Source organism: Peromyscus californicus, unplaced genomic scaffold (genome assembly GCF_007827085.1).
Source record: "Peromyscus californicus insignis strain IS unplaced genomic scaffold, ASM782708v3 Scaffold_20__1_contigs__length_68692818, whole genome shotgun sequence".
NCBI classification, from domain to species: Eukaryota; Metazoa; Chordata; class Mammalia; order Rodentia; family Cricetidae; genus Peromyscus; species Peromyscus californicus.
Window position 1 is genome coordinate 2,542,797 of NW_026294503.1, and position 24,072 is coordinate 2,566,868.

A 24,072-nucleotide genomic window follows, 5' to 3' on the forward strand; every position below is an offset into this window, starting at 1 on the left:
TGAAGTATCTCCTATTCACTCCCAATTAAATGTCAATTGTACCCAGCTTTCCAACTGTTTCTGCTACTTGATTACACACAGTAAATTAATATTTTCTTATTATCTAACAAACAAATTTATGAGTTTTATTATTCTAGTAGGTATACAATATTCCACATCTTATTTTAAACTAAAGAGTTTGATAACTAATAAACTTATTAGCTACAAACAGTTTCAATTCACTAATAACTTATTTACTCTTTAAGCAATGATTGTAGTAGATGCCTAAAATAGATGCCTACAGTTAATCCTTCAGATTTTAGAAATCATGAGATTTTATTTACTTGCTCTTTTTTGTTAACAGACATACCTCCATACCACTCTGAACATGCCTGATCTTGTCAATTCTGAGGTTGAGATATATATATATATATGGAGAAAGAGAGAAAGAGAGAGAGAGAGAGAGAGAGAGAGAGAGAGAGAGAGAGAGAGAGAGAGAGAGAGAGAGATACAGAGATACAGAGATACAGAGATACAGATATATAACTATAAATCGCTTTGCCAGAAGTTTTCTGTGAGCCAGATAAAGATTCTTCTCACTCTACATGAACATAATACCTAATCTACAAAATACCCTTAGATGATTTTCAGGTAGGTGTGTGTGAGCGTGCATGTGTGCATGCATGTGGGCATAGATGTTATTTTTTTGCTATAGACATTTTCCATAATATTACATTATCTGACAAAATTTCCCATCTACAAGTCATCAAGTTAGCCCTCAGATATCACTCTTTCCTTCAAGCATTAACAGACTTAGAAAGAAGAGCTCTGACTTCTATTGCTCCTGGACTCAAAGTTCAGAGCTAAGTAAAGGCCTATAAAATAAACTTTAAACAACCTTTTTACATTTATGTATTTCTTATGTATGTGCATGCACACGTGTGTCATGATGCAATCGTGGAGGTCAGAGAACAACTTGTAGGACTTGAGTCTCTGATTCCGTATGGGCTCTAAGGAAGGAACTTATCACCATGCTTGAGCACATGTGGGCTCTAGGGAAGGAACTTATCACCATGCTTGAGCACATATGGGCTCTAGGGAAGGAACTTATCACCATGCTTGAGCACATATGGGCTCTAGGGAAGGAACTTATCACCATGCTTGAGCACATGTGGGTTCTAGGGAAGGAACTTATCACCATGCTTGAGCACATACAGGCTCTAGGGAAGGAACTTATCACCATGCTTGAGCACATACAGGCTCTAGGGAAGGAACTTATCACCATGCTTGAGCACATGTGGGCTCTAGGGAAGGAACTTATCACCATGCTTGAGCACATACAGGCTCTAGGGAAGGAACTTATCACCATGCTTGAGCACATGTGGGCTCTAGGGAAGGAACTTATCACCATGCTTGAGCACATACAGGCTCTAGGGAAGGAACTTATCACCATGCTTGAGCACATACAGGCTCTAGGGAAGGAACTTATCACCATGCTTGAGCACATATGGGCTCTAGGGAAGGAACTTATTGACTGTCTTGAGCACATGTGGGCTCTAGGGAAGGAACTTACTGACTGCCTTGAGCACATATGGGCTCTAAGGAAGGAACTTATTGACCGCCTTGAGCACATGTGGGCTCTAGGGAAGGAACTTATTGACTGCCTTGAGCACAAGCACTTTTACTTGATGACCCATCTCACCAAACCTGAAATAAATTGATGATTTTCCCTCCAATGGTTTTAAAAACAATTTCTTCAACAAATTAAAAGTAGTCTTTTCTATTATCCAAGCCATATAATTTTTCATTTATTTTTGAAATTGTATTTTAATTACCAGATTTCTCCCCTTCTTCCCTCTAAATCCTCCCATGTACACCTCCCTATTCTTGTTCAAATTCACTGTCCTTTTCATCAATTATTAGTAAATACATATAAGTACTTGTATATACATATATATTCCTAAATATAACCTGTTGAGACCATATAATGCTACTTCTATATGTTTGTTTTCTGGGCTGTTGGCACTGGACAGCCAACTGGTCTGCTCTTCCTTGGGGAGGACCACCTCTCCCACTCCCAGCTTTATTCACACACCAAATATTTTAAGAGCAAGGGGTTATTTAAATTATGTGGCAATACGGTAATTCAGAGAGAATTCTGGGGAAATGCCCAATTTTGGCACATTCTGACCATCAAGTTATTATTGCTTACTAGAATTGGGGGACACCTTTTTGTTTGTTTGTTAGACTGGTTGGTTGGTTTTTCGAGACAGGATTTCTTTGTGTAGTTCTGGCTGTCCTTGAACTCTCTGTGTAGACTAGGCTGGCCTTGAACTCACAGAGATCCATCTGCCTCTGCCTCCTGAGTGCTGGAAAAAGGCATGCACCACCACCACCACCAGGCCATGGACACATTTTAAAACACTTCATAGAAGTCTAAACTTTTCACCAAGAACCCTTATAATTATTGTGAAATGTTTCAGAGGTGTTAAAATGAGGATACCATCTTTACATGCTTCTTTTAAGGGAGACACATTATTGATTTGTGGTAGTATTTAGCTTCAAAAATATCAACACTAACAGAAGTAAGTCTGTGGTTAATGTTTAGTGCTACATATTTTATTTATAGCCTCTAAACTTTCTTACAACCCAGACAATCAGTTTTATGACTTCAATCTTTCCAGATACTTCAATGTCAAAAATGAAAAGAACTGGGTTAGCCTAGGGCAAGCAAATTTTAAAGAATCATAAAACTATAACACTAAATGTTCACTGTCGGAGGAAAGGATTAATTTTCTCCTTCTTTAAGGTAAAGAAAAAGAGATAGAGAAAAAAAAAACCAAATAAACAAACAGGAATCCATATACCAAAAGCTAAAACATTTGGCCTGTGGTTTACAGGAATGTGTTACTAAATAAAACATCACAATTAGTTCCCATATATGGCAGTCAAAAGATAAGGTCTGAAAACACTTTACCCCAAACAAAACAGATTAAAAGAAATTATGAGACACTTCCGACTAACAGCTCAAAATAAAAACCATGAAATACCCAAAAAGAAAATAATTCATATTTTCCATTTCACTGCTTCATATACATTTTGCTAGTATGAAGAGGTGGTTCTTTTGTTTTCTCAATTATAATGATGATCCTAAGATTGCATTAAATGTGTTATAACAGATCTGCTTGAAACAATATATTCCAAATGCACATTTATGAATAACAAAAAAGAAAGCTGTTGTTAATTTTACTATTATACTAAATTATTCAATAAACTCTAAATTTGTATACTGAAGTCAGTCAAAGAATGGGCATGACACATTAACTTACACTGATTCAAACACATAGATTTAAGTCAACCAACTTAAAATAAATGTTTAACAAGTAAGGGAAAATATACACAAATGCTATATGAATAAAGATAGTTAAATGAACTATTTGGTTTGTAGAAAACAAAACATTTAACAAATTCTCTATCATACATTCCAAAATGTTCTGAGCCTTGCACTGTGATCTGTGAGAGAGAAATGTCACTTCTAAGGATTATCACAGTAAAGAGTAGTCATGACCTCTGTTCCTGTGCACAAGTGAACCAGCTTCCCGATCACAGAAATGACACACCCAAACACGTACAAGGGTTTTCTTGTATCTCATGAGTCTGTAAATCTGGCTTTGTTTTCTTTTTTAATGCAGTTTCTCTGTATTGTCCAGGCTGGCCTTAAACTCAATTCTCCTGCCTCTGCCCCTCATGGAGCTACAAGTACAGGAATATATTGTGTGCCACTAAGGTCTATACGTCCTTGAAAATAACAATATGTTCTATATGCCCTCTTATCCTGTGCCTCTAATACAACAGGAGAGGTTGGTGAGCTATGGGAAAATTATAGTGGTCCCTCAAAAACACTAACACATTCGCCATACAACCCAGGAATTCCACTTAGGGACACATACCCAGTAGAATGAAAAGAGACACTCAAAACACTCACATAAACATCTGCACTCTCATGTCTGTGCCAGCATTACTCACAATAATAAAAATTATTATGAATAATAACAATGCAAGTGTGTACCAACAAAGGAATGGATAAACACACACATGCACACACAGAGAGATGGGGAGGGAGGGAGAATACTAGTTAATTAAAAAAACAAAATTTCAATATATGGAACAATATGGACAAGCCTACAAAACACGTCTATGCAAAAGAATCCAGAACACCCCATCCTATAAAAATGGACATATATTGTATAACTTTACTTATATAAGGTACCGAGAATAGTCAAATCTCTATAGAGAATGGTGGCTACTTAATGTCAGATGAACAAAGCAGCAGGAAGTTATTTAAGCTATGAAGCTGAGATGGGATGATAAGAAGTTCAGGTGAACAGCAGTGCTGAGTCCAGAGTGACACAAAAGTGGGGGCTGGGAAGATAGCTCATAAGTAAAGTCCTTTGCTGTTCAAGCCTGAGGACCCGAGTTCAGATCTCTAGCACCCACACAAGAAAGCCAAGCATGTTGGTATACACCTGTAACCCCAGCTCAGGCAGATCCCAGCAGCTCACTAGCCAGCCAGCCTAGCTGAAACAGAAATCTTCAGGATCACAAGAGACTCCATCTCAAAACCTAGAGTAGAGAAGGATAGAAGGCGGTATCAGACTTCAACCTTTGGCCGCTACACCCACACACATTAGCATGAATACCTGTACACGCTTGCATAGAGGAACATCCACACATGCTGGCATGCACACCTGTACACACATGCATACAGGAACATACACACACAGTAGTTTTTAAAAGATGAAATTTTGTGTATATTACACAACTCTTAAAAATTGGTTAAAGTTATTCAATCATGAGTTTCAGTCTGCACTGAGCTGGTCATGGTATGGTTGCTAAAAGGCTGGTGAACAATTTGTAAGCAACTGCACCAGCACTAACGCTAACCAGGATTCATAAAACAGTTGGCTTAGAAAATTATTTCTGTCTGTCAGCCTATCAGCCCTGCCTAAGACTGGCAGCCATATAGAATACTTTATAGTGTTTCCGAAGATGGAAGTAATGGACTTTTAAAATACACACTGGGTATTCAGACATGAGCATTTTATAAACATACTTTTCATCTATTTCCCTTGCTTGATAACTAGACTTGCACTCCATTTTGCCTAACTGGGGCCTTGCTTAGTTACTGGCCTACTCCTATCTTAAGCTCTCTGCTCTGGGTCCTTCCTATAATTCTAAAGTCAGATGAAGTGTCCTCATCCTACTAAAACCTTCCATGGATTCTGACACCTTCCAATTTTTCTTCTAACTTCCCTCTTCTCTTTGGCTACCAAACACATCAGATAAGTCTACTCCTGATGCTTCCATTTTCCTGCCCATTACTCTTTCTTGATGTCTCGTAAATTTATTTCTGCCCCATACTATTTATTGCTAAACCATACTCCTAAAAGCCAACCGCAGCCTTAAATCTGATGATCTGTTCATGTCACCAAAACAAAGACAAAAGAGCCACATACTGCTGAAGGGTCATCAACTACTTCTCCTTACGTCTTTCCCCTTGTCTAAAGCACAGATTCTCCCAATGCCTCCTTCTTTGGTTTCCAGTCATGCATCTTCTCCAAATCGCTAGATGTGGGCAACTGTCTCCCTACCCTTCTTCCACCCTCTGTCCCCTCCCAGGAACTGTCCAGAACTCTCCTTCTTGAGACGGGACAGAGTGTTTTAGAACTCAGAATGTCAGCAGCAAGAGGGGTAGCAAACAGTAAAAACGGCCTTGGAGTGAGAAACAGCTCCACTTCCCCAATGACCAGGAGGCTGGTAACAGCAGAATACTTCCCAAATGCACATGTATATACCAGTATTCAAGGTTAAGAAAACCACATTTGTATTTTTTGGCAGGTTAAATACATTTTAAATGAAGAAAATATTCAGAGTGTTTTCTTTCTAAAATGTCTGGCCTGCTAGGAGGAAGTATCTAACAATCTGTTCATTATTAATTGCATGTTTCTGATATGGTTGATTATTTAGACTTGATGCAATCATTCAGCTGGTTAAGACTGCTTACTGATACAAAGTTAAAGATACAATGTATAAACTGCAGTAAAAATGAGTTTCTTAAGGCTAGAAGATAACTCTCTCAGTAGAGTTCTTAAAATCTTATGTAGAAATAATAGTGTGGAAAAGAAACGAAAATTAAAATCATGCAGAACTGATGTGCCTTAACCTAAAGGTTGCATCAGAATACTGCCTTTAAAGTATAACTTATTGCCAGGCGGTGGTGGTGCACGCCTTTAATCCCAGAACTTGGGAGGCAGAGGCAGGCGGATCTCTGTGAGTTCGAGACCAGCCTCTTCTCCAAAGCGAGTTCCAGGAAAGGTGCAAAGCTACACAGAGAAACCCTGTCTCAAAAAACAAAACAAACAAACAAACAAAAGGTATAACTTATTGCCAGGTGTGGTGCCGCACGCCCAGCACTCAGGAGGCAGAGGCAGGTGGATCTCTGAGTCCTGGGCCAGTCTGGTCTACAGAGTGAGTTTGAGGACAGCCAGGGCTACACAGAGAAACCCTATCTCAAAAAACAAATAAAAAATGTAACTTATAATTACTGGATAAGTGAGTCTTGAAAGTTGAGACAATATTTGATAAACACTGAGACTCTGACTAGTGCTAGTTTCTCCATCTAGGTTGTTCTCTTCTGCAGTAAAGAAACAATTCTTTTTCAAAGCTTTGCCTTAAATGCAGATTGTATATGGAAATATTTCATTTAAGTCACTCAAAATTTGTTTTTAAAAATGCATTTGCTTTCAAGTTATTTGTCTACTGAGACAGAATCTTGCAGTGTACCCCAGGGTGGCCCTGAACTTGCCCTCTTCCTCCTTCAGCCTTCCAAGAGCTGCTATTATAAGCATGCATCATGACCACACCTTACTTGAGTCAAAAGGATATGGAGAAGCAGTCAAGATACAGTGTTAAATGAGAAGATGATATGAGGAGACAATATAATCCCATTATTCCAACTTTGACTAACAAATGCTTTCAAAAATCCAGCATGTCCTTGTGGTAGATACACAAAGCAAACAGGAAGACCATGTATCAAATGCCAATTACAAATCTCTTAGTAGTACAAGTACTGGCAATTTTTATTTTCATCTTTATGCTTTGCTTTCTTCCTTTACACCTTTCTTTCCTTTGTACAACAAACATATTAAAATAGTAATTGTGTTTCCTATAAAAAAAAAACAATTTTCCACTCACTTTTGGCCCTCCCACTTTAACTGATAAGTAGAAACGACCATCTTCCAAAGCAGATCAGAGTGACTTCTGAAAAGAAATCACCTCTGTTTAATGTACAGGATTTATCTACAAGTTCAGCTAACCCACTTTATAGCCAACAGAATCCACTGCTGGGTATTTTGTTGCTATTGCCATTCTTGTCATCCGGGCACCGTCCCTTTCTTAGCTCAAGGAAAAACCTCCTCCTCGGGGTCTCTCTTAGCACCGACCAGGTTCTGTCCCTCCTCTACTCAGATGGCAGCTCATTCAGAAGAAAAGTCTGAGCTTTGATTTTTAACCTTCAAGTCTTCGTGACATACACCAGGAGTCAACAGGCACACCCCCACTTCACAACTGAATATAAATTGTTAACCTCTTCCTTAAGTATTCTGGACTCAGCCTAAATTTCCTCAGGTTTTTAGTCAAGTACCACTTTCTAGATGAAGGGGTGACTAAAAACACAGCACATCAAACACGATGTGACTCTTACCACTTCCTGGTTTGTTCCCTTGCTTTTTTTCTATTTATTACCATGTAATATAAATGCTGTATTTCTTTTCTACATTCTCTTTCCCCTTCAGTATACAAAGGCCAGTAGAGAAATGTTCATGTTTTCCTTCTACTTCTGTGTCCCCAGGATGTGAACAGTCTCCAGCAGATAGTGGGTACCCAGTAAGGATTGGCTCAATGATGAAAATGAATACTGCCAGCTGACCCACAAGCTTAAAGCTACAGCTTCCCAGTAACAATACCAGTGGTTCACTGAATGACCCCAGAGTATAGCAACTCCTCTATTCACTGTCTGCAAAGTAGTAATTAGAAATGCCTTTATGCAAGGCCAGAGAGCTAATGAGAACTACAAGAAACAATATGATAGTCACATTTCCTCATGCCTACAAAAGAACTTGAGGATTTCACCTTCAAAATACAGGAATAAAATTGTAACTTGATTTGAGATACCAAATGGACTCTGATATCATATTACTGTTACATGTTACTATGGATACTAAAAAGTAAGCAATACTGGTCTAAAACCATAAGTCAATCTTCTAAATTTTTTCACTAGAATATTCAATTCCAGTTAAGGAGAATGGATATAAAACTCTCCTTGTGTGTAAACAAAAGCAAACTGAGTATCATGTAGTATGCACCTGAATATCTGTTATCTAAAAGATCTTGGGCTCGTTTATAAACATCAATCAGTGCTATGAAAAGGGAGTTATGGGGAAAAGGCAATTACATACTGTGAGAAACTAGAGGCAATCAGACGAAACACAGTCCATGGTAGCAGAGACACAAGCTAAGCAGGAGGTATGGATAATCTGGGTAAGTGCCATGGAAAAATAAATACCATGATTGGACTTGAGGCAAATGGAAACAGTTCAAATTGGCTTCGTACAGTATTCCACAGAACATATGATGTCCATATGTCCATTACCAACAAACTGAAACACGGAAAAAAACAAAAGCCGGTGCTATGATGGCTGTAAGAACACACCCAGTGCCAGTCTCCACCACGCCACAAGCAGTGTAACGCTCTCCAGCTGCCAGGTGGTTGGCGGAGAGGTCAGAAACAATAAGGAAAGAAAAGGAGTAAAGAATAAATCATCCCTCTTCCCTACAAAAGAAAAGTGAGCTCTACACTAGAAAAAGAATGTGGCTACAGACACGTCAAAAAGCAAAGCACAATTTCTTCCCTATAGGCATTTCCCAAAGTATGAATCCTTTACAACTAAAGATGGCAGTTTTATCAAAGCTGCAAATGTTTCAAGGGCCAGGGGACTAAGGAAAAAAAGAATAGGATGGAGTAACTTCCAAATAAAAATTGTAAATATGACCTTTCAAAATGAGTAACAGAGACCCAAAACAAACTGACCAAAAGATGTGGCAGAAGCTATATCAGGTTTGACGTCAATGCGAACAAATCTCCCAAATTCCCTTGCTATGATCTCAAGCTCCCAAGGCCGCTCATCAAGACTGAATCGCAATTTTAAAAAAAAAAGGTATTGTTTAGGCAAAGTCATGAAGGACCAATCACACAGCAAGGCCAAAAGTGTAAGGAACAAAACTTTAAAAAGCAGTGTTACCATCTAGGAGACCTATCTGTGGTCCTGGCCTTTTCAACCAATGAAAACCCAGTTAGTCCTAAATTGCATTAAAATTATCTGAGCTGTGATGCAGAAATATATTAATTGCCACTGACTGAAACTGAACAGTAATAAAATCCAGCAGTAAAAATACATGACTATTTTATAGTAAATATCAATGTCATTCCTGTTTCAACCTGACTCCCCATTCTACCCCTAAACTCCCAAACTTGAAACCAACTACAATTTCTTGAGTAGCTGTAGTGTGGTTAAGAAAAGGAAGCTATGCTTGTTTGTATGGAATCTGCCATTTCCTCCCTGCCAAAACACTTGTTTAAAAAGTCATGTAATATTTCTATTAAACTGTAAATGCAGCCGACAAGGAAATGGCCTACTGGCAGAGCATTACCTTTGTGGCAGTGCCAACGAGCCTACAGCAAAACAGTGCACATGGTAATTTCAACATGCATTCCCCAGTAACGAAATTGTTCTTTACATAAATACCACAGAACCTGAGCAAGATCCAGAAAAAGCAAGGAAAATTTGCCCAAGCTTTCATGCTTGCCTATATCAATTGTATGTCACAGTTAAAGCAAAATAGAAAAGCATCTACATATGTTCAAGACGCTTGTGAAGTTGGATCATATAACCCTGGGAAAACTATTGCAACTTAAATCTGTGTATTTCTTGTTAACCACTGTAACAACTTGCTAATAAAAATTAAGAAAAACTGAGGTATCAAATGAATCAAAATGTACTAACTAAACACAAGTCCTGAAAGATCATAATGTAACTTATTAACAGGAACATATGTTTAGTATAGGCCACATTGTTATGTTAAATTACTTCTTTCTTTAATATCATTTATTTGATTACAGAATTTGAGAGATTCACAAGCCTTCCAATGAGTGAGGTTTACAAAGTCACCTTTATCATGCATTCCTTGCCTTTCACTACATAACTCAACTTCTCGTAATTACACTATTTACATGAGCCCATCTATAATGAAGAGAGTTCTATTCAGGTAAAAGTTACACTGAAAACTAAGCACCAGTACACATAATCTGAACTAACATAATTAATACATGTGGTTCTTCAGACAGTAAACAATCCTTTCTGAGGACATTTACTTACAAAATGAACTTATTTTAAGTATGTCTCATCTGTTGTCATTTTTGTGTGTCTGTATAAGCATAATTTCAAAAGTCAAACTTGATAGAAAAGTACTTCTTACCAAAACTATTATGGATTTCCGAGTGTTGTACACTTGAAATTACAGTCAACACCTGTCAACATACCAATCTCCAAGCCACAAATTCACTGACTTGTATGTTTTCTGCAATAACTGCTACCTTAGTTCTCTATCCTCAATAGTGACTATAACAAATTGAGAACAAAAGAGTATCTGTAATGATCAACACACTAATGCCACACAATTGTTTTTCAAACAAACAGAAATCTTCCATAAGGTCTAACAATTCTATTCCTTCACAAACCAATGCTGCTGTGTCCAGAAATCAGACTAGAACATGGCAATACTTTTCTTTCTGAGTCCCTCAGTAAGGAGACGGGGTCTAAAGTACTCAAAAAAGAATGAATAAGATCAATTTAAAATTTAAATAAACTGTGTTAAATAAAAGGCTGGAAGGCAGGATACAAGGAAAGATGGGTGTTTCAAGCTGTACTTTATTAGCATTTACACTCAAGGTTTTGTTTATTTCCCTGGCCCTAAGTTTTAAGTAAAACACTTATTATTGTAAAAAAGAAGAGTCTGAGTTCACCAGATTTCAATACTAACATCACAGAAGTATCTTCCAGATAGAAAGAGAACTTAGCTCACATTCACTTAACAAAAATATTTACTGAACACTTTTATGCATAGGTCATTCTGCCAGGTTCAATTCAAAATAAATGTGAAGCTCATTTCCTTTAAAACTAAGCTCTAACAGGAAATATAAGACAAATGCCTCATTAAAAAGTGCTGTTACATACATTATTCACATAATATGATAGAATTTAGAGAAAGGGTTGTTTTGTTTTGTTTTTTGAGGCAAGTCTCAGCATATAGACCAGGCTGGCCTTGATCTCTACTCTCCTCTGCTTTCAGAGTGCTGGGATTAAAGGTGTCCACCACACCCAGCAATACAAGGAAAAAGTTTTGAGCAGCTGAGTGATGACCTCTGATAGTAATTAGACTTATTAACCTAATAATAATAATAATACAAGAAGATATGGATGCCATGTCCATACAATATGAAATGTGTGCATGTGTGTGTGTGTGTGTATTTCAGACTAAAATGCAGAATTATTGTATACTGTGATAAAGCAAATAGTGGAAAAAAAACATAAATCTCTGTGAAGGTCATGATATTCTTACTGTTGAGCACACAATTCTCAATCACTCAGGATAAAGGAGTCCTTGCTTCCAGAAGCCCCTATTTTCATTTGATCAAAAGTATAAACTGGGTCAGTGAGATCACTCAATAGGAAAAGACACCTGCTGTCACGCCTAACAACCTGAGTTAATCCTTGAGTGCCACATGGTGAAAAGAGAGAGCCACATTGTCCTCCGACTTCCATACATGAATTGTGTCCCCAACACAGACAAATCAATATATGTAACAAAAAATTACTTTAAAAACCTATCTTACAAAAATGCACATCCACTCAAACACCAGTATTGAAGGGCACTCTCAGGGGCCCAGCTGACTGAATTCTCTGCTGTAGGAAAAGCTCATTTTACACTTCTGTCAGGCATGGTTTCTATCACTGGGATAGACAGCAGCTCAAAGTGACAGTCGAGGAAAAAGAAAACCCTGGGGGCTAGGGAGACAGGCAAGACACTTGCCACACAAGCATGAGGACCTGAATTTAAATACCACCTCCCCCCCTCTCCTCCCCCGACAGAACCCATTAAAGCCAAAGTAAGAGCTACTTGTAACCAGAGCACCTTCCAGGGGGATGAGGAGCAGAGACAAGAGACTCCCTGGGAGTCCAAAGGCCAGTTAGTTAGTTGAGGCCAGTTAGAAGTTGAGAACAAGAGACTGCCTCAAACAGGACAGAAGGCAAGAACTAGCACCCAATATTATCCTCTGGTATGTGCGCGCGCGCACACACACACACACACACACACACACACACACACACACACACACACACACACACTGTGGCACACACACAAACATATGCACTCATACTCATAAACCCATATTTAAAAACAAACAAACTCCATTTATCACCATTAGCAAGGAGAGAAAATGTATCTCTGTCTGCATGACCCACTGATTCCATATTGCTTCCAGCAGCATCTGCAGAAGTCATCTGAGCAGAGTAATGCCTTGGGTGCCACGTAGGGTCCTGATTCATTCACTGTCCTACTGGACAAACACCACAAAGTCAGCTGAATAAACAGGTGCTCGTTTTTTTTCCACAGCAAAAAGCTCCCTAAGAAAGATGGTAACTAGCATTTAATAGGAATTTTTAAGGACCTGAATCATTTATAAAAACTGAAAAGTAACTACAAAATGCTAACAATTCTCTTTTCTTTTATGTTTAAGTGCACTTCCCAGATACCTCATTTGAACTTAAGAAACAACTCTATGAAGTACAAGTGGGGCCATTACCACTAATTCACAGACAAAAAACTGGGTCAGGACTCATAAATATCAGTCACATCACTACTACAAGGCACGGTGAAAACATGATCTATCTAAGCAAATGACCACAAAAGCCTAACCTCACATCAGTCTTGGAAGTCAGCACCACCGTTAAGGAGGGTTCTTATTACATGTGGCTGGTAGGGCCAGAAGCCTATTAAGGATGGCTGGGGGCAACAAGATGGTCAAGCTGTTCAGGGCATTTGCAGCCTAGCCTAATGACCTAAGTTTGATCCCTGAGTTCAAATCCTGGTTATGCTACTGACAGGTTAAGTCACATTAACAAATAATGTAACCCTTTACTTAAAGGTTTCATCTAAACTACCTAGTGATATGACAACACTTTCAAATACATTTTTTCGCTGTCCAATTCTAGTTAGGGCCTTTTTTTTTTCACTCTCAGAAGGCTCTTTTATCTTAAACACCCCCTCACACACACACACACACACACACACACCCACACACACACACACACACACACACACACACACACACACACACACACACACCCCCAAACCACTGATAATTGGATGAGGCTGAACAGGTTGCTATTTTATTATTTTGTTATTAGCTTTATTAACTACATACCCTAGACAACATCGTTTCATATTCTGTGTGACAAATGCAGTAAGCATAAAGCGCAGAGTTAGGCTATGATTAGCTAAGGAAAAGCACTGAGTCACAAGCAAACCAAAGACAACTGTTTTCTAAGGCCTTATGGAAAACCAAAACCCAAGTAAGCACGACCATTTCAAGGAAAGCGAGAGGCCTTTCAGCCAAGGACTCGGGTTCTGGATGTCGATCAGCGCTCAGGCTGTGAAAGAGCTCACGACACAGGAGACCCAACACCATGACAGAGCATCCTATAACCACACTGCATTCATTCACTACACCATTGACAACGCATCCTATAACCACACTGCATTCATTCACTACACCATTGACAACGCATCCTATAACCACACTGCCATCATTCACTACACCATTGACAGAGCATCCTATAACTACACTGCCTTCTCAACTGCATAAGGCAGGTAACCGTCCAAAATCCAGAGTCAAGTGTGTTCTGTATGCAAACGAGGAGAAAAACAGAAGTCTGCACAGACTGTTGTTGTCAAGGAAGCCCCCATACATCTAAGTAAAATCTGAGGAGATGAAGAGATGGATAAGTACTGGCTGCTCTTCCAGGTTTGGTTCCCAGCACCAACATGGCAGCTCACAACCATCTATACCTCTAGTCTCAGAGGACCTGATGCCCTTTTCTGGCCTGTATGAACACCAGGCACACACCAGATGTACACACAGGCAAAATGCAACACTATTAAACAAACAAACAAATAAATAAAACATGAGTTGGGACTTCAAAACCTGGCAGGACTTAAAATGATGATTAAAAGAGAGAGAGAGAGACTAAGGCATTCTAGGAAGAAGTTTACAATATATACAGTACATCTAGATATTTTAAAAAGAGAAATACTATATTCTAATACGTTTTTACAATTTTATAAGTATGGATTCAAACTCAAGTGAGTATTAAGATCATTAAAACAGGAGCCACATACTACAATCTTTTCAATCTGGCTGAGGGGCTTTTAATGTGCTGAACCATTTGTTTGGAAAAGATTCACAATGGGTAGAAACAGAGAAGTTCTAATGTAAGACTCACCTCTAGAACTTATCTGATCCTGTGGAGGAACTGCAAACCACAAATGGAATACAACCGTACCACTAAAATAACTGTCTGGTAATGTGCCTCAATATGGCATGTAGATTTATAAGTATTTGCAATACTGTATTTATCTGTATCCTTGTAATGTTAAACATAATTCCAATTTATTCCTCATTAGATATTTGAAAGCATCCTCTTCTTTCTTCCTCCATTTGCTTCGCTCGCCTCACCGAGTCACCCTGTCTTTTCTATGACACATTCTATGACACATTCACACCCTTCCTCCTTCCTCCTACAGCCTTCCTAGGTAACGGCAGCCACTAGATGGCAATAAGTATTTACAAAGATACAAGTACACAGCTATGCTAGAGAGTCACATATTACTATAATTAAAAACTGTGTCATTATAAACCCTAAAGCACAGCAAGCTAGACTTGAGTATACAAGGTATATACTTCAAATGCAAAGATTATCATAGGGAGGACTTCATGGAGGCAGGTAATGGTGAGCAAAAGAAAAAAAGTGTATTTTTAAATAATCAAACAATTAAAGAAATATACCTAGTTTCCTTACAGACAGATACAACACTGAACACGAGGACTTTGAAAATGTTTATTTTATATGCTTAGGTTTTTGCCTACATGTCTGTCTGTGTATTCACATTTATGCCTGGTGGACACAGAGGTCAGAAGATGATGGAACCCATGAAACTACAGTTACAGACAGCTGTGAGCCTCCATGTGGGTGCTGAGAACTGAACCAGGGTCCTCTGGAAGAGCAGCAGTGCTCTTAACCACAGAGCCATTCTCCAGCCCCACTGGGACTTTTTAATATCAGCTTAAATAAAATAGAAGGAAGAAAAGGCACAGAAAGGTAGGAACTGAGGACTGTGTGGGAAAATGGGGGAGATTTCTTAAGCCCTTTCCAGCAGCCTTTGGAAAGCAATGAGCTAAAGAACAAAGAAACCATACATTTCTCTATTGAAAAGCAAGGATCTTGTGGGCAGTATTTGGGGTGGAAGAAACAGTGCTTGTGGGAGACAAATGGCCCTCAGAGTTCTTTTCTCCCAAGTAATTATATAGTGAAATAAAGTAGGAAAGCAACAGTTACTCATTTTTAACAGTCTATTCCTTCTGCACAGAATCTAAACTCACAAGAATGCATTTGCTTTGTGTTTGCTACCACTACAAAACTGCAAGACTCCAAACCAATGCTTTCAGCAGAACATTATCTCCTTACCCTCATTGGATGTATGTCAGCATACGGGGGTTTCCCTTCTGCCATCTCTATAGAAGTGATGCCAAGGGACCAGATGTCAGCCACACAGTTGTAACCTATTTCTTGAATTACCTCAGGAGCCATCCAAAATGGGGTTCCTATTACAGTATTGCGTTTGGCCATTGTGTCCTGCAATAATATTACATAAGAATAAATGCTACACAAAACACAAAGGAAACAGGTATACCAACATGTGATCCCGAATAACATAGATTCTATTAAAAATTAACTATTTTCCAAATGTTTCAACTAGTTATAACATGACATATTATAGGAACCTTTAATTGTAAAATGACCAAGAGCTTTTAACTCTTCATCATCTTATTAGAGATAGTCATTAAAATAGTAAAATAACAACAAAAGCAATGAAAACCAATACACCAAGAGACTCAATATTGTTTTCTTTTTCATAAACTTGAGCATTTTGATGATAAAATGTCTTTTATTATCTACTGACCCTAACACAGTAAACAGACTCAAATGTGGCTTCTTCTCCATAAGAATAACGAAGTTATCCTTCCATACTTTCCAAATATCAGTTTAGTCAAAATCAAGTCTGAAAATAGTAAAAAATATATCAACTTACTGTTAACTGGCCAGCCACTCCAAAATCTGCAAGTTTTGCATGTCCTTCTGTATTGAGGAGAATATTCCCAGCTTTTATATCTCTGTGTATTTTCCTCATAAAATGCAAATATTCTAATCCTTTCAATGTAGATTTTAGAATAGTTGCAATTTCATCTTCTGTTAACTGGAAAGGAATATTTTTAAAATGGTGATGAAATGCCGTATCAGATAGTCACAGAAGACAACATTAGTAACAAGTTCATTCTTTCTTTCTTGTTGTTGTTTTTGTTTTTTGTTTTTCAAAACAAGATTTCTCTGTGTAGCCCAGGCTGTCCTACATCTAGCTCTGTAGACAAGGCTGGCCTCAAACTCAGAGACCCGCCTGCCCCTGCCTTCTGAGTGCCCGCCTGCCCCTGCCTTCTGAGTGCCAGGATTAACAGCTGCGCCACCACCACCGGCACAAGGGCTTCTTTCTAACAGTCATTAAAGCCCTACAAAAAAGATCAAGACTAATAAATCACAAAATTCCTGCCCGCCACATAATACTGTCATTCTATTATTACATACTTTACTGAAGAATGGAATATTAAATTTCTTCACAATTATCTATGACACTCATAAAGTAAAAATGCATATCCCAAGAATCACCTTGACCAGAAGTCAACATTTCCCTTTGAGCCACTATAATATGTTTTTCATCTTTTTAAAAAATCCTATAGTGTAGCATGATATTCTGAAATAACAGTAAGTAAATATTTGCTCTTCTTTCTAGGTTCCTATTATTAGAAAAGAATTTCTAAATCCCTTGTAATTTGCTGAACAAAAGAGATGAAAGGGGACACATGGAGAGATGTGCGCGCGCACACACATACACACACACACACACACACACACACACACACACACACACACAAGAGAGACAGGGTCTCATGAAGCACAAGGTAGCTCAAAGTTTGCTATCGAGCTGCAGATGACCTGAACCTCTGGTGTGCCGCCTGGACCTCCCCAGTGCTGGGCTTTCCAGACTCACGGCCGCACCCAGGGCTTCATACAGGAGCGCCAGCACTCTACCAACTGAACTGTGTTATACTTCTGGCTCCTCTTTTCTAATTCATAATATAACTCTTTCATACTAATGAAGTGACCCTTGGTGGGACCCTGAACAATTAACAATAGGAAATGGTCACCAGAGGAAACAACCATGTATCAGAGGGTTGGATTATCAGCCCATATTATGACATGTGAATTAATCACCAATGTCCAATGACTTACCTATGCCTACATAATCGAATCAAACATAAATGACTGAGCTTATGTTCTAGGTACAGAGAAAGGCATAATTTGACAGAGAACAGGTGATACCATAAGAACAAAGGTCAGCGACAAATACTACAGGAAAATACAGCAGAGAACCAGAGGAGGGTTGAGATGCATCTTTGGATATTCAGGCATATCTGAGAGGCTGTTTGGGTTTCATGTTTTATAGCATGTTGAGAAGGGTGTGGAGATGCAGAGATGCTGAGGCTGACCCAAGGACTCACACTTTATAAGCATGCACTGTCTCTCAGCTACAACTCCAGCCCCCACCCCTGAAAGGCATTTTACTGAGGTCTAATGACATGGAGCCAATTGTGTGAATGTTATGTTGGAACACAAAAACTACACTAGAAGAAGGTGGGGAGAAAATTCCTTGATTCAACTTCTCAAACCTTTTTAAAAACCAGAAAAGGGAAGGCACACTTAGAAAACTTGTTTTATTAATGCATTATCCTGAGACCAGGGATGGAAATGGACACCATAAGAAAACTACAGAACAGCACTCTTTTCTGCACATCAATGCAAATCCATAATAAAATACTGGCAAATACAAGGAAACAGAATACTGAAAGGATTCTATACAACATGATCAAATGCAATTTATTTTTTAAAAATTGAAGGATGGTGCAACACACAAAATTTACACAATGAAATACACTACCTTAACAGAATGACAGAAAAGAAACCACTTCAACCATTAACAGGAAAGCCAACTGACTGAACAGCAAAGTTTAATTTAATAAAGTATGATGACAGCACACAGCAAGCTAAGGACTAAAAGAACGGGCACCATCTCAAAGCAGCAGGAGCACACGAGCACACGGAGCACACGGGTGGAGCACACGAGCACACGGAGCGCACGGAGGGCATGGAGCACACGGAGCACACTGAGCGCACAGAGCACACAAGCACACAGAGCACACGGAGCGCACAGAGCGCAGGGAGCACACCGAGCACACGAGCACACAGAGCGCACGGAGCACACGGAGCACACGGAGCGCACGGAGCACACGGAGTACACAGAGCGCACAGAGCGCACGGAGCACACGGAGCACACGGAGCACACGGAGCACACGAGCACACGGAGCACACAGAGCACACAGAGCACACGGAGCGCACGGAGCGCACGGAGCACATGGAGCACACAGAGCACCATGAGTGACCGAGGAGGCTTCTCCACTAAGTCAGAGACAAGCACGGATAACTGCTCTTGCCATTTCTAGAGCACTAGAGGGTTCTAGGCAGGGCAATGAAGCAAGAAAGGAACTATAAGAATTAAAATGATCTGTTTGCAGGACAACAATGAAACTAAAAAACTGTAAGAATGAGTAGTTTTAGCAAAGTAGCAAGATACAAAGTACAAAATAAACACACAAAAATCATTAGCATTTCTAAAAAGGAAATTACAAAAAAATCCACTTACAGTAACATCAAAAGAATAAAGCACGTAGGAATTAACCACGTGAAAGATTTATACAGTGAGCGCCAGGAAACACTACGGAAAGAAATCAAAGAGGAAATGTATCCACCCCATGGCCACGTTCAGACTTCTTGCTAAGATGCCCACGCTACCCAAACAATCTACAGACTCAATGTGATCTCCATCAAAATCTCAGTAACGTAGTGAAGAAACAAAGAAAAAATGTTAAAAATAATGGGCCTGAGATGGGTGATGGTTCCCACCTGTAATCTCATAACTCAGCGGCTGAGGTGGGACTGTCATGGCTTCCAGCCTTCCCAGGCCAGCCTGGGCTATAGAACAGTCTGAACAAACTGCCAGAGTCATTTCCTAATTTGAAATCTTACTATTTACTGATATAAGGAAAGACATACAGATGATGGAATAGAATGACATCCCAGAAATAGCCTAGGTATACCTAGTCACATGATTTTCAACAAGAGTATCAAAACCATTTAATAGAAAAAGAAGAATCTTTTCAACATGTAGCACCATATCCACATAGAAACTCAAAATGGATCAAGGATTTCAATGTGAGACTAAATCCAAACCACAAGTAGAAAAGACAGACAGTCAGAGCTTCACACGGGGACAACCAGGACACAAGCGCAAAAGAGAACACGAATGTGGGGCTTCATGAACTGTTCCTTAAATCTGTGGGATCCCCAAAATAACAAAATGCAAGTTATTTTGTGATCAAACCATAATTTCCAAAATACACAGAAAACTCTTAAAAGTCAACAACAAAAGGAAAACATTTTTTTAAAGGTAAAGGACCAGAATAGGTATTTCCTCAAAGACAAACCAACGTGGGTCAAGGTGGGTCAAAGGCGAAACCATGGACAAGCCTCGCTTCCCAAGGATGACCCCAGAACTCACAGAAAAAGCCAGATGCAGGTGCATCCGTTTTTCATCTCAGCATTCCTACGGTGAGATGGGAGACGGAGACAAGAGTCAGCTGAGGTTTCCGGTCCAGTCCGGTCCGGTCCGGTCCGGTCCGCAGGCCGGAGGGCAGGATGCAGCAAACTGAGAGGAGGAATCCCAGCGTGGGGCGGGACTGAGCACCTCACACCACCTGTCCTCTGAACTCCACACCAACGCACGCAGGATCCCGTGAGTGCGCATGACATGCACACCACATAATAAAATAAATGCTTTAAATGATATACAAATGGCTAATAATCACAGGGAAAGAGCTTCAATACAGTAGTTATGGAAATTTAAAGTAATAACTGAAAACCACAATGAGATGCCAATTCATTTTTTTAGGGTTAGTGTTACTATCCAAACAAAATAAAAATAGAGAGGATGTAGAATAGTATAGTTACTTTGGAAAACCACATGGCAATTCCTAAAATATTTAAACAGAGTGCCCTTTTTCATCTAGGGATTCCATGTCTCAGAGAATATACAAAGAACTGAAAACAAAATCCCAAAGAGGTATCTGCACCTACATTCACATCACTCACATAACTAAAAGGAGAAGCAAACTTCAATGTCCAGTGACAGATAAAGGACGTGTATGTGTATGTGTTAGTTTCCTGTCCTATAACAAAATAACTGAGAGACGTAACACATAATGAGAAAAGGTTACTCTGGCTGTGTTTGGAAAGGTCAGGCCAAGGCTAAGAGAGTCTATTGGGCCAAACAGCAAAGAGACTGTGGTGAACAAAAATGATACATCACAAACCAGGTATAAAAGAAGAATGAAGTCCACTGAAGGTCTCAAAATCCTTTTTGGAGGGACACCCCTTATGACCTCAAGACTCCAGCTGTAAAGGTCTCACCACCTCCCAACATTATCACCCTGAGCCCAAATCTTTAACCCATGGACTTCAGAAGGATGTTTATTCAAACTATGACAACATATAATGGGATTTCGTTGTGTCCTAAAAGGAAGGAATTTCTGTAACACACTACAAGGTTTTGCTTTTGTCTGCTTGCAATGTGACCCCTGATCTATACCCATGCCTCTTCCTCCTTTCTAAATGGTTTTGAGTCACACTCAGAAAGTAGGAGATGAGAGTATCATTATGTCCCAGCTCTTTATAAACTCTAGGTCATGACCCCAGATAGAGTATCATAACTCAATGGGGGGGGGGGGCCTGTGGAAAACATGACAATGTAAAGGGTTTCTGGTCAGCCCATCTCCATTCCTTTCAGTCTGACCACTAAGGCCAGCCCTGCCTTCTAACAGGGACCCCACAGCCACCATACATGGCACAGACCTAGATAAGGAAGCTTCTTTTGGCAGCAGCAAGAGACCATTACAGAAAGCCACAACTCATCAAAATGTAGAGAACAACTACCTGATCTCCTCAGCCAAAACTGCTATGTCAACAACACCACACCTGCACCTGAGCCTCAACCAGCATCGTGGAGGAAGGAGTGCAAAGACGTGAGAGCTACAGGCCGGAAGTCAGCTGTGAGGTGTGCCTCCTGGCTATGCCAGGGAGGCTGTGCCCATGGACCCTCAGCAACAGCTGGTGAACGGCCTGACCAGGTCCAACAGTTAGCATCCCAATGTAGTCAGAGCAAGTTTCACAGAGCCCACAGCTACAAGCAATTTGCAATTGCTGAGGGAGAATAAGTCTTCCCAGGGATGAGCCCCATGATTGGTTATCCAGTACCAAGTAGTCGATCCTAGAAACACACACGTGCAGGCAAAACTAAACAGATTCAGTGTGTTATATTGATGTATTTATTAGCGCACATGCACATGTAACAAGGAATGGTTAAAGAAGAGGGGCTGTGAACTTGGGGGAGGGCGGAGAAGGCGGAGGGGGAAAGAATAAAGGTAAAACAATGCCATTATATTTTAATTGAATTTTAAAAACTTTAAAGATTTCTGAACCTGAAATAAGAAAAATTCAAATTCAAATGTATAATGGATCTGAGGTATTTCTAACAGGCTCACCTGTCCTGTATCATGTGACTTCACTGTATCCTTGACTCTGAACACACGACAAGTATACCATGAACAACACCACACCAAGGAACACTGTCTCAAATGCTGGCTCAGATTTGAGACTACTGTATATCATATGCTGCAATGTTTTTATTATACTTATAAAGTGTTTGCTTACAGAAATATGATTTAAAGCATTAGTTCTCAACCTGTGGACCTAGACCCCTTCTGGGTCACGTGGCTCATACCTCCTGTGACTCATACCTCCTGTGACTCCAGCTCAAGATCTGATGTCCTCTTCCGGGCTCCACTGGCATGTGCTCATGTATACACACACACACACACACACACACACACACACATACACACACACACACACACACACACACACACGCACGCACGCACGCACGCGCACGCACGCACGCGCACGCACGCACGCGCACAAGCACATACAGACACATGTGCAGACACAAACATGCACACACGCACACATACACATGGGCACACGCATGCACATATACACACACACACATGCACACATACACACATAATTAAAAGCTCCTTTTAAAAAAGAACTGCTAATGGCCTCCCTGTATTTGGCTCTGACCTGAAAGGGCAGATCTGAAACTTAACTTCATTTTGCTATCCTCCTGTCAGTGAGAAACCCCTCCAGCTCCTCCAAGGAGTCAATCTGTTCCTCTTCATTTCACAACACCCTCTAGTCAGAACCAATACGATTTCTAATCCCTCAGAGCCTGGACATAGCGGGGCTTGGTTTTACACTGTGTGGTACAGTATTGTTTTAACAACCCATTTGAGTGTTGAAATGAAGAAATCCAGATGTGAAAGCAAAAAGCTCTAGGAATCTATGTAAAGCACAAAGACAGTAAAACCTGTTGCATGGTCAGCAGCATTTAGCTCCTCCTGCTGTTTAAAGGTGTGCTTATCCGATGCTGGCTATCTCTTTCTAAGTTTGGATCCTGAAAACCTGAATGTCTTATGAGCTATGGACCTAAGATACACTGTGGGTTTGGGTTTGGGTTTTTTTTTTATGTGTTTTTTTTTGGGGGGGGGGGTGCCTCTTTACTACATTTTAAGTAAAAGAGTTTGTTAGTTGGTTGGTTTGTTTCTAAACACAAATCACTTCTGTTACTCAGCAGTCTTTCAACATTTTGCTAGATGTGTAAGAATATACAAATGGAAATAAATGGTAAATCTGCACAATTCTAGACAGGAGGCATTCTTTATAATTAGTAGCTTCAGTGTCAACTTCTCAGACTTCCCACACTGTGCTCTTAAAGCTCACCACCCTGGATCCACAGCCCTATATTAAAAAAGAAAAAGAATAAAAACAAATAAAAAGTTGTACATTGTAGCAACATATTAAATAGCAGCAATTGGGAAGCTATGATAGGAGGGTGAAAACTTCAAGGTCAGCCTCGGCATCTCGGAGAAACACTGTCTCAAAAAATAAAAATTAAAAAGGAGTTTGGATGGGGAGGCTCAGTAGACAAAAGTCGTGAGTTCAATTACTAGAGGGAGGTAGGAAGCCAGAGGGGAGGGAGGTGTTTTAACCTAACAAAAAAGGGTCTCAGTCTAGAACAGTAGTTCTCAACCTGTGAGCTGTGACCCCTTTGGGGATCACACATCAAATATCTTACATATCAGATATTTACACTATAATTCATACCAGTAGCAAAATTACAGTTAGGAAGTAGCAATGAAATCACTTTATGGTTGGGGGTCACACCACAACAGAAGGAACCGTAGTAAAGGGTTGCAGCATTAAGAAGGCTGAGAACCACTGCTCTAGAAGGTATGAGACAGACATGTAACTGCTTAAGTATTTTTAAAAGCATTTTCAAAGTGAGGGGACAACT

The 24,072-nt window shown here is 39.7% G+C and overlaps 1 protein-coding gene across 3 annotated transcripts in view; it reads right to left on the reverse strand.

Annotated features, from left to right (window-relative positions):
* Stk3 (serine/threonine kinase 3) overlaps positions 1-24,072 on the reverse strand; it is a 244,072-nt gene that overhangs the window by 151,405 nt on the left and 68,595 nt on the right. For all 3 annotated transcript variants that reach the window (XR_008220441.1, XM_052747606.1, XM_052747607.1), the window contains 2 exons: positions 16,528-16,692; positions 15,903-16,070 (listed from right to left, as the gene is read on the reverse strand). Coding sequence is in view for 2 of the 3 variants with exons in the window: in XM_052747606.1 (XP_052603566.1) it covers positions 15,903-16,070; positions 16,528-16,692 (333 nt within the window). In the remaining variant the exon portion in view is untranslated. The remainder of the gene's footprint in view (positions 1-15,902; positions 16,071-16,527; positions 16,693-24,072) is intronic.